The sequence below is a fragment of the Diorhabda carinulata genome, chromosome 9, assembly GCF_026250575.1.
Source record: "Diorhabda carinulata isolate Delta chromosome 9, icDioCari1.1, whole genome shotgun sequence".
Classification (NCBI taxonomy): domain Eukaryota; kingdom Metazoa; phylum Arthropoda; class Insecta; order Coleoptera; family Chrysomelidae; genus Diorhabda; species Diorhabda carinulata.
In genome coordinates this window covers 17,432,790-17,445,568 of record NC_079468.1, presented here as the reverse complement: position 1 = coordinate 17,445,568, position 12,779 = coordinate 17,432,790, and the positions used below count along the sequence as shown (strand labels likewise).

General features: G+C 32.1%; 1 protein-coding gene across 2 annotated transcripts in view; it reads left to right on the top strand.

The window, feature by feature from the left end:
* Positions 1 to 12,518, top strand: part of LOC130898029 (band 3 anion transport protein) — a 207,689-nt gene extending 195,171 nt beyond the window's left edge. For both annotated transcript variants that reach the window (XM_057807065.1, XM_057807064.1), the window contains 2 exons: positions 938 to 1,108; positions 12,356 to 12,518. In XM_057807065.1, the coding sequence (XP_057663048.1) occupies positions 938 to 1,108; positions 12,356 to 12,427 (243 nt within the window). In that variant the 3' untranslated portion in view covers positions 12,428 to 12,518. The remainder of the gene's footprint in view (positions 1 to 937; positions 1,109 to 12,355) is intronic.
* The last annotated feature ends 261 nt before the right edge of the window (positions 12,519 to 12,779 follow it).

Here is a 12,779-nt window from a genome sequence, read left to right as displayed (position 1 = left end):
TTACACTATTTAATAAATGTAGACGTTAAAGCCTTGTCGATTGTCTAACCTGGTTTTTGTGTGTTTGTGATATATTTTTGTATTTAGCAGTTGACTTAATTGTTATTATTTTATTTTAAAATATTCTACTCTACTATTATCAGATCATAATGCCGTCGCTACTTGCAAAAACACTCGAAATACCAAAGAAACAGTTATATTAAATACTTTGGTTTCCAATAAAAATACTTGGTGAAGCACAGGACCCTGTGGTCGAGAGGATAAAATTAACTATTTCAGTCTTTTACTTTGTAATAAAGCCACTTAAAAACTCTCTTTTAAATTCAATTAAACAGTACCAAAACCATTATGCACTTTTAAGAATTGAAATAGGCAAGAAACATTGTATTTTATAAAACCAAATTCTCACAGGATGTTGTCCATATCCATTAATCGATATTTTCCGATTAATCGATTAATCGATTACCGATTATTTTTAAAAATATATATCGATTAATTGATCACCCGATTAATCAATTATTTTGCCCTAATCTTAGACTACTAATTTTATCAGATTCTCCGAATGTCGCGTTCGATTTCCATTAGAAATTTCAAATTTATTAGTTATTAGCAATTTATCCACTCACATAGATCTTACATTCAATTTTAATAATAACAAGCATTTTTATACCATAAAGTTAATAAGTATATAAACTGTAAACCAGTCAATCACCATAGATAACCTTATAATGGAAATAAATAATTTTTACAGTTCAAAAAAATTACGTGCTATGGTTAAAAAAACCTTATTATATGGTTATGACCAAATTACTTCTACCAGTTTCTGAACAATGATTCAACACTCAGATCGTTAAACCGATCATAATTTTTGAGAAGCTCTAAATTAGGGAATGTTTCGAAGAATTCATCATTTCATCTCGATTCATATTTGTTTCAGGTTCGAACGTTGAAAATGCACTTATTTACGATGATTCAATTAGTTTGTTTGGTAATCTTGTGGATCGTCAAATCAACAAAAGCGTCATTGGCGTTTCCATTCTTCTTAATCCTGCTGGTGCCGTTAAGATCACAACTGAACCGTTTGTTTTCTCAAAGAGAACTTCGAGCGGTAAGTAAACCATACTTTTAAAATCTTATAAATCAATATTCGAAGTGTCGACGAAGGGAAGAGCTCGACTGGACCCCTCCAGAGCCAAAAATATCATAATGTTCTATAAATAAATCAAACAATTTATATCTTTCAAGATATAACTAGAATCTGATTGTGACGTCAAATGCTATGTCATAAAGAAATGAACCCCCGGTACACTGGAGGGTATTTCATGCCCTCCGGTACTTTTATCCTGATCCTCCCCCCAGAGCAATAGTCTGGGCACGCCTCTGAATATTCGATTGTATTAAGGCGGGTACACACAGAGTCGTAAACTGTGCGAGAATACTACTCGTTCTGCGCATGTCTCATGACTGATTGATTTTCACGACCGATAACATACGACCTCCAGTTCACACAAATAAATGTCTGAAAGGCGTCGCGACCAGAAACGAACCGCCGTTAACATCTAGTTGTTTATGGTACGTTTTTTATTTATTTGTGTTTTTATTGTGTTTAATCATGGCTAAACAGGAAAGTGCAAAAATTGTGTGTGAACTTTTAATTAATTAATGAGAATACATCGATGGTAAATAAGAATCCTAAGTATCCTCTTCGTGACTAGGTTGAGCTATTTTTGAATCATACCTCGTGCGCTTGGTTGCAGTTCAATTAAATGTGATTATGAGTAATTTCCGGTTGATATTGATGGTTCTTGGTATACAGAAGTACTAGCTTCACAATGGTTTCCCGATAAATCATAGTTCCTTTGCATTCCATATTGGATTCTTTCATTAGACACAAAGTTCTGTATTTGCATTTGGAGTTTAAGTGCTCCATGTTGTTTAGCTATTTGGCCAAATTTGACACCAAATGTCAAATTCTATTTCTAAAGATAATGTTTTTTGAATGCTATCTAACTTATTAATGGCTTCTCCGATTTAAAGGGATTTCCAATAGGAACTTGACAGTTTTGAATTTAGTTTGTGAACGCACCTTTTCACTTAACATCGAACTTTCACTGTCAGTTTCTTCAGTAGATATAACCTTTTCATCATGGTGAAGTACACGAACGAACCACGTCTGCAAATCTTGAAAATTTACTACAGAAATTCGGAGTCGGTGGCCGCTACTTTAAGAGCGTTAACTCCGATTTTCTGTCGTAATTCTCGACCCAGTTACAAGTTTAGTGAAAAAGTTTGAGTCTACATATTCGTTGTGTGATGTTGCCGTGCCACTAAGACTACGGGTTGGTCGAAGTGTCGAAAATATCGCTACCGTTGAAACGTCCGTAGCAATTGATTCAAATCAGTCAATTCCACGGCGTTCTCAATAGTTGGGCATCGCCAAGTCCACTTTATGGCGAATTTTGTGTAAGGATCTTACTTTACACCCATATATGATCAGGCTCACTCAAGAATTGAAGCCGATTGATCATTCTCTCTCTTCAGTGACGAAGCTCATTTCTGGCTCAATGGGTTTGTCAATAAACAAAATATGCGGTATTGGGCGGCACTTCATCTACAAAAGATAACTGTTTGGTGCGGTTTGCATGTCGGCGGCGTCATAGGGCCCTAGTTTTTCGTCGACGATAGTGGTCGCCACGTTACTGTGAATGGTGATCATTATCGCGCCATGATTATCGATTATTTTTGGTCCGAATTGGAATATATGCACTTGGATAACATGTGGTTTCAACAGGACGGCGCCACAAGCCAAACAGCACATGTTACAATCGATTTATTGAAGAACAAGTTTGATGAACGATTTTTTTCTTTGGGGCTACGTCAAGACATTGGTCTATGCTAAAAAGCCGACGACCTTGAAAGAGCTCAATGCCAACTCAATGCCGAAATAGCAGCCGTTTCGGCTGAAATGTGTGGCCAAGTCATGGAAAATTGGGTCAAACGAACCAACCGCTCCAAACGTGCCCGCGGTGGCCATATGAGCGAAGTCGAGTTCCATTCATAAATGTTTTGAATGTACTTCAACCCGATAATGAAATTTTTGAAATATCTCAAATGGTTTTCATTTTATTTTGAAAAAAAATTTGTCAAGTCCTTATTTGATGGTGCTGACGCCTCTTTTTTGATTGAGCTGTCTGATTTGATTTTGATGGAAGTTTGAATGTTTCACCAGACACTTTTAAGTTTGACAACTTTACTTCGATTTGGTTATTTAAAACACAACTATTTTTGTCTTCTAATTGCTTTGATGTATTGTCACATTGAACTGGTGAATATAAAGATTATATACGGTTTTATTCATTTCTGGATTTTGTTTTAGAAATGAATGGACAATTGTAAACCATGGTTTAGAGTTATTTTTTTTGTTTAATTCTTGATAATAAGCTGATCTAATATTTTAAATCTTCTGGGCTACTTCACGAGTACCAAAGCCATCGATAATTTTTTCATCGCATATTTTTTTAAGGCTCCATCTCTTGCATCTCTGTCTTTGTACATTTCAGATTTCCACAAACATTCCGCATCGCGATGCAATTCGATAAATTGAATCTTTGTAGGAAATGTTATTAATTATTATTATATATACATAAAATGTATTAATTTATTTAATTAATAAATTATAGTATATTTTATTATTTCACTCGTACCAAAATCGAAACAAATACGTGTATATACGCTAGAAACTTTACATTTGGTGGATGTTTTATGACTAAACCGGTCGTGTTCACTTCAAAATGCCGAAGTAATCACGACAGATCTATTTTTGGTCACGACTAAATCTCCTAAATATTAGTATTCTCACCCAGTTTACGACTCCGTGTGAGCCCGCCTTTAGTTGTTTGAGAGATTGTCTTACGATAAATTTTATTCAAACAATAATTGTTTTGTCGTATATATATGAACGTAATAAAAATGTGAGTTTACTCAAAAACTACTCAAACTGCCATATGGCTCGAATGAAAAATATGTTTGTATTGTTTCCAAACAAATACAAATAATACTGATTTTATTTTATTTTATTTCTAATACAAATTAAAAATATATATATATATATATATATATATATATATATACAGTTCGGTTTATGAGCTAATAGTTTCAAATCCAGATAAAACATCAGTAGCACTTCATTTTTATTGCTTTAAATATATAAAAAAAGAGATGGTATGTGAGATAGGCAACCATACATATACATGTAATGGTTGTTGTATAATAATTCTCAAAAGGCAAGTGTCACTAGTCATCAAAATGGCTGCCAGCGGCAAATAATAAGCATATCCGAAGAATAATGATTGTATTTTGATCATATATGTAATACCTCTATATGGACAGTTTAAATGAGAAGGAATGTCCCACTATTAAGGTGTCGACAATATACTCTCTCGTTCCAGATACCTCGTTCAGGTTGCGCATGCTTGAGAATGCGCAGAACCGAGCTGGAACCTCGAAGGATAGAGAAAGCTTTATCATTCTGTCTTCCTTAGTCGGAACAGCTTCCACTTTAGAAACTGACCATATAGGATTAATAAATACATGATTTTGACACAGTGTGCTGTAGGCACTGTTGCTAATGGTCACGCACATTCTCAAACATATTCGAGGACACAGATTACTGCAAATTCTCACGAAAATCATTAATAATTCTGGGTCGTTTTGGAATCTGGTGGTGTAAGATTAGAGTGATGTGATTTATAGTTGAAATTAGAATTTCGGGAAAAGATGCGTCGATCAGAAGTTTCTGTAGCAATTAGTTAGAATCATTTTGAGCGTCGCGTTACATTAAACAATATTATGCAAGATTTAACCTTGCAAGAAGTTTTAAGCAATTTGCACTTGCTTATCAACACTCCCAGATTGAACAGGACAGTCCCGGATTTTTTATGTACGTCCCGCTTTGTAAATTGTCCGCTTCCATATCAAGAGATTCTGTCCCGCATTTACCTGTTCAGATAAATGATTGAAATAAACATTTATTAATGAATGTCATCAAATCATACGCCTCATAAAGTTACAGGTGTCTGAATGTGTTTATTGTTATCAAACAAAGAATTTCTAAAAAAAATCAGCGTAAAAAGTTGGTTACTTTAGTCTTGTACTATGTCAAGCAGCCTTAATAATACATGAAAAATTCAACGGAGTGGTCGGAATTGTAAACAGTGCGAAGTTGAACGAGTCTTGATAACTGATTTTGAACCTTAACTTCTTAATTAAGCGTAAATTGAACAATTTATTTCATTTCAAAGATATTTTATCTAATGATTACCTTTATACAGTTATAATACAATTAATCCCCAATTGAATTTAAGAAAATTGAAATTCAACATATTTGGTTTTTATCAAAAAGTTTCAAGTGGCAAAAACCACATAAAATTTTATAGCATTTCTAGTGGTAAACTATAAGTTGATGGGTAAAACTGTGTAGGATGATAATTAGCGTATTAACTATAAATAGAATTATGTAATACCCGTTTCAATGTAGTTACGAAATGGGATAAAATATTATACTTAATTCGATAAAAACCGTGTTTATTTAAGGTCACCCAACAATGTTCAATTAAGAATACTTATTTATAAATAGTACAAATAAAAGTTTCCTGAAAATATGAAATTCGAACGCTGCCAGCACTCCAGTGTTAAAGTGATCAATGTTGAAGAATTCAATAATTTCATATAAACTTCGGTAATTATACACTTTCACGGTCACCTGGTTTTTTGGCTCTAGAAAATCGACAAATGGATGGATTTTAATGATCTTGGTCTCAAAATGTTCCATTTTACGGCGGATTTATAAAAAAAAATACGAGAATTAAAAAAAATAAATATTTTTTACAGTTTCATGACTTTAAATGCAAAAAAAATGACTTTTATTTATTTATTTATTTATTTATTTAAATTATAAAATTTATCTATTTTTCGATTTTTAATGGTCCAAAAACTATTAACATTGAAGAATATAGTACGAAACTATTCACAAAAATTGATTGTTTTTCATCGATTTCATTTTAAGCTATAAAAACTGAAAAAACAATTCTTTTTGGATTTTTTTTAAATTGTTTATTAATTTATGTAGAATACAAAAAAAAATATAAGAACTTTATCTGATAATGAGATAATTTTTTGTAAAGGATTATTGTGCAAAACCGTTTTTTTTACGATTTAAAACAGTAAAACTATGAGAAATTTTCATTCCAGCTATTTCTACTAATTTTTTTTATAAATCCGCCGTAAAATGGAACATTTTGAGACCAAGATCATTAAAATCCATCTATTTTTCGATTTTCTAGAGCCATCCTAACCTAACCTAACCTAACCTAACCAAAAAACCAGGTGACCGCGAAAGTGTATAATTACCTAAACTTCTTTAATTACTTATTTCTAAGACCTTTTGATATATTAATGCATCTTAATGTTCTTGATTTTAGGTCTCTTCTGTTTCAAAATTAGTTTTTCAAAAAAAATTATTTAAAAAAACTAATTTTGAAGATTTAGGAACATAATTTCATTATATTAACCCATAGTTAAGAAGATGATAATAATAAAATTTGCAGATTTGATACAATCAATAGCCATGAATCTAAGATTTATCACTATTAATTGTTTACAATACTTCGAATAGAAAATTAATTGTTAAAATTAATGTTATTGTTATTAGAATAATTATGTATTTAATGAAAGCACAATCATGTTTTGCATTATCTTATTACCCCAATGCAGTCTAGAAAATCATTTGAAAAGAACAGATGAGGAAGAGGGTAAATAATCAGAAAAAATAAGAGGATTCGCTGCAGAGAATTGAAGTCAATAAAAGATGAAAATAGTAGAAATTGATGAGATAAGATAATAATAGTTCCAGACCTATAGATACAAAAACTAGGGTCGATAAGGTGCGCGCCGATTCAGCTTGTAAACCGGAAGAACAAACTTAGTAGTACATCACCAAACGGCAATTCTTAAGGTCAGTTTTCTCGGAACAAAAAAAGGGCGGAAAAACGTTATGTGGTACGCGCATCAAACCTTTTGTAACTTGAGGTTTGAACCTCAAATAAAAGCGCTATAAGAGCGCAAGAAGTTTTGCAAACTGGAAAACCCTCGCAAAAAGTGATCGAAAGTGCTGGTAAATTCCTTTGGACAACCCCATAAGGTACGCGCGTGAATCCTTTTGTAACGTGAAAACTACGCAAAGGAAAAAATCGTTATCTTTAATCATTACTGAGCAACTTTATAAAAAAGTACAACTATTTCTAGAAAATTTAAAAAATTTTAATCAAAATTGATTTTTTCATCGTTTTTGTCGCCAACGGCGGCTCGAATAGGTGGAAATTGAGTAAGTGTTAAAAAATTTTGCGCGCGATAAAAAATATTTTAGCGAGTTTCCATCGTATCGTTTTTAAATTTTAGGTAGCACAAACAGACTTTTGACTGGAGCCATCCAGCCTGCAAAACTTCTTACACTATTACACCGCTCTTAGTTCAGATCCCAAAACTTTAGAAACAAAATTTCACGCGCGTAGTTCACGGGGTTTTCCACATGAATTTACCGGCACTTTCGATCATTTCTTGCGAGGCTATTACAGCGCTCTTATGTGAGGTTCAAACTTCAAGTTACAAAAGATTTGACGGCCATTTTATCGTCCGGGAAAACCGGCTAGCATTTTCATATTCAATTTGCGCTGCCGTTTGGTGATGTACTAAATTTGCTCTTCTGGTTTACAAGCGCGTACCTTATCGACCCTATGTGTTATAATAATTCTTTGTCTATAAGCAACGACGGAAGATACTTTTATATTTGGATCGATATCATAAAGAAGGTGATTGGTTTTGAGACGTTTGTCACTGAGGACGAAATGTTGGTTTCTTATAGACTTTGAAAGTTAATCAATGGTTAAAGGTCAAACATACAATCTCGACACCTAGATTTTGGGATAGACATGAGGGTCTTGTTACTACTATTTTATTTCTTCATGACAATTCCAGATCCCATTTTGCAATCCCCACCCAAAGTCTGACCAAATCTTTTGGGTTAGAACAGACTTACCGCTCTCCGTATAGGCCAGACTTTGCGCCATAATTGATTTCCACTTATTTCGCTACCTAAAAGAATTTCTCGCCGGAAATCACTTCGACAGATGAAAGAAGCAGTTCAAGACTTGTTATCCACAGAAGCAGCAAATGTCAACGACTTGGGCACATAGATTGTATAACAAATGTTTAAACATATATGGGAGCTTTGTAAAAAAAATATAAGGGAACGGACATTAGTTTCCGAATAACCTTTGTAGTTTCAGACTAGTAGTCATTAATAACTTCCAGTGGTATTATAATGAGGCATACATTGAGCAAGATTATTTCTTCTAAATGAGTTGAATATCTTTTCAAATTCATGTTAACATTATTTTATGTATTTGGAGAATAGAAAAATTTGATCATTAGTTTCCGAATACCGTTTGTAATTTCAGACTAGTCATTAATAACTTCCCATTGTATTATAAGACATACATTGAACAAGATTTCTCCTTTGAAATCAGTGGGCATTATATTATATGGTTGGAGAATAGAAAACTTTGCCCTTAATGATTATATCGACGATTCTGTTTCTGAATAATTGTGATTGCAGATAAAACTTTTTATATAACAGAGCTAACATTTTTTCTTTTAATTAACTATACCATTATTTTAACATAATATTGGAGTTGGTAGACGTTTTGTTTATTTTTTTAACTGTCAATGGTTTCCTTTTTCTAGTGTTACATTCCCGTATACACATACCTATTTACGATATAAAACGGGTTCTTTATTTCAACGATTTTAGAAGTGTGCCCGATTTAAAATTAGAAATTCTTATATACACGGTGCTTCCTGTTTAGTAATCGACGTTGAAATATGTTTGAGGTTGAAGAAAGGCTTTATAATTTTAAAGTATAATTCGTGAAGCGAGAATTATGTTGATCCACATGCACTTTTTTTCAAATTTTATATTGGTTAACAGTTTTTATTTAAAAATGTTCTATCTACACTGATTTAAAACAATTCTAGTATCTCTTTGACCTACAAAATTTAAGGCGTAATGAAAGAGAGCAATTTTGTGCAAAAGACATAAAAGATAATTGGCCCGCCAATATATAGAAGCATCAACGGCCGTTATTTGTTTTAATATAAATAATGTATTTGCAGTTTCACGATCTTAATATTATCATGTTAAAAAAAATGAATAATAACAATTTGAAATTTCATTGAAACGTAAACAAACGGGGATATTGTGCAATATATTCAGAAGGTATCCGTGGCCAAAAGAGAGTAAACGATGCCATCCTTGGTCTCTTGTGTGCCACAAAACAGAAAATCAATTATGTCGGTTGTCGGAAGTTAACACAAAAATTTTCAGTCTAATTCAATAAGTCAAAATAAAAGATATTTTCAACCCTTTAACTTTGGATTGACAGCTTACCTAAACTGACTAAAATCAGTTCGAATTTTTCATACAGAGACTTATTGTTTCACGGATATTCAAAAGTTCTCGAAAAATCCGTACCTAATGCACCTGTGAAATATTTTCGAGAATTCTCTTAAAAAATATTGTACAAAAAGGACCTAATGACCATGATTTTATGCAATAAAATCTAACTTTGTATTGGAATAAGAAGACACAAAACTTGCCCCATGTTAAAATACGTCCAGTGGTAAAAAAATGTTCGCCAAAGGTAGGTAAATTACGTGTTTTCACTATGAAACAATAATTTTAAAAACAAATAACAAACTCTATTTACACAAAATACAATAAAATATTAACTGAACAAAAGTTATAAAATCTTATTTTGAAAATGATAATCAAAATCTCTAACCAAAATCAAAATCTTAAATCAGATAAGAACCAAACTCTAAGTGTAAATCTAAAATATGAGTATATAATAATGGAATAAATGATGATTTTACAATGATTATTTTATGAAAGATTAACAATTTCCAGGTCCGTAATTGGTATATCGTTTTTACCCATTATATAAATTTATTGCAGACGTTGGTATTAGAAGCATGTTTCATGAATATAAAAATAAGATACATAAAAAGAACAAAAACTGAATCTGGCGTGAAGGAAAACACGTTTTTGATAAGATTTTTAATTTTTTCATTATTTATTATGTTGTATAAGAATACAGTTGATGAAAAAATGTTTTTTTCAATTAAAATTGGTTTAGAATGAACAAAATTCTTAATCAAATCAATTTTTATGTTTGTTCTATTCATATAACTTTTTTTTATTTTTGTTCCATAAACAATATTTATTGTTTTTTCATAAGAAACCTTAATGAGCAAAAAATTCACAAAATAATATAAAAATACAGAGAAAAGCCAATAAGTTATATTTTGATGAAATGGATTTTTTAATTGTCAATTGTTCAAACTATCTTTCTAAAAATTTACTGTCTACGAGGTCTGGATATTAAATAACGATACTGGTTACGAAAAAGTGTTTTCATCTTTCACACCTTTCCATACGTTTTTTTCCATTGATCGAAGCAGTGCTGGAAGTCTTCTTTGGTGAGAGCCTTTAGGAGCTTTGCCGTTTTTTGCTTTAGCGTTTCCATCGACTCAAATCGGGTGACTTTCAAAGTAGATCTTTTTCTAACCTTTCAAGGAAATCTGAGCAGACCCGTTGACGTAAGAGCTTTTGGTCAGGAGTGTGTAATTCATCGTGTAAATTTTTTCTAAGCGTTTCTTTATCGGCGTTTACAGCCTCGGCAACCATCAGGATGCTCATTCGACGAACTGCACGCATAATTTGGTTGATTTTGGTCACTGTTTCCGGAGTTGAAACGGTCACAGGGCGACCTGGGCTCTGGTCATTTTCAGTGCTCTCTCGGCCATCACTAAAGCGCTTACACCACTCAAAAACACACGCATGAGATAGAGAATTGTCCCCATAGGCTTCTTGCAACAATTTATAGTACTCAATCGGAGTTTTTTCCAATTTAACGAGAAATTTGAAATTTATAGAAAAAAATACGTTCGTTTTAAGACACTACTGCATAAATACTTTAATAGTAAAGAAAACGTGTTTTGGGACGTGCATAGACAAGATATATAGATACCCAACGCACTATTCGTTTTTTATCCCACCCGTCTAGGTCGTCCTCTAGGCGTTAGTCTCGTTATTTAATAACCAGACCTCGTATGTAGATTGAACGTTATAAAATTCGTCTCGCGAATTATTGAAACATTGAAGCGAATTGCTTAATGCTAAAATCTTTCTCTTCGCAAGAGTTACGTGAATTTTTTTCATTATTAAACTATAATAAAAGAACAACATACTTAACTATGAAGATAATAAGCTCCTTTTTTGGATTAGACGATAGGAACCCTGTCTACCCACTATTTATAACTACTTTTAACAATTGATACCTTTTAAAAGTAATTGGATTGGTTAACTTCGACTTTTGGAAAGGATTTATGAATCGAACGAAACGACACTACATAAAAATCTAGAAACTAGAAAGTTATCGGTCAATGAAAATAATCTAACCCCACGTGACATCTAACCAGAAAATGGATTAATCCCTAAATATTATAATACAACTTTTTAACCTGTGAAATATCCACATTATTTTGATAAGCATTCTAAATAATAAAAAAGGCGACTCTTATTGAAAATTTCTTCAAAATATTTAATTATACAAATCGTTCGACATACAACCACGCGATATGTAATTTCTGTCACGCTGTGATCTTTAGAGTTGTAGTCATATATGTATAGTTCTTGTGGGAAAAAACGTTACGGTGTCGACAGTATTCATTTTCTCCCTCGTTCGAGACACTTTATCTATACTGCGCATGCTTTATGAGCGCAGAAGATGCGTAGAACTAACTGAAGCGCCTGGAGGAGAGAGAGAACGATACGCTGTTTGTTTCACTTAGACGGAACACCATCCACTTATAAAAACTGTCCATATAGAAGTATTACATATATGGTTGTAGTATTATGACATAAATTCTAAGATACCAACAGTAATTTCTGTTATTATTTCTGAGAATTATACAAAATCGCGTGAGTAAAGCCTCGGGCAACATCCAGTAGTTTATATTGGTCGTTTTTTTTTTGATAAAACTCTTAACGTGAACTTTGGAGAATACTTTTATTTAAGGATTTTTTTTAATTATAATAAAAAAGTTATGTAAAAGAGTTTTTCAAATAATTTTGTCCCATAATTTTAGTATCTTTGGTGTATTATTATTGTTTATAACCTTAAAATTTTCGTGTGAACCTCATATTCAATATTAATGAATTATTATTTATATTTTTCAGCTTGATGGTGACCAAGCTGACGTAGACGACGAAGAACCTGATTTTTATGCAGAAGCGCCGCTTCCTGGTTAAACGCAATATCTATATATCAAATAGCGAGGTCAAAAAACTAATGTTATAATCTTTATATATAATTATTATATTACATACTTACATACTTTTACTTCATAGTGAATCTAATGTCAAGGAATTATTATTACGACGCAATTTAAATTCCTAAAGATGTCCTGAGGTGTGAAAATAGAATATAGGGTTACAGTATGTTTCGAACACACTACGAAATTTTATCTTTTGAGCTACTTTTTTGAGCTATACATAAAATTCAAATGATAAAACAAAATATTATAGTTCCAAAGTTCTTGTATAATATAACGACGTTATATTATTCAAAGGAATATATTGATATACGATAATTGGGAAGCAC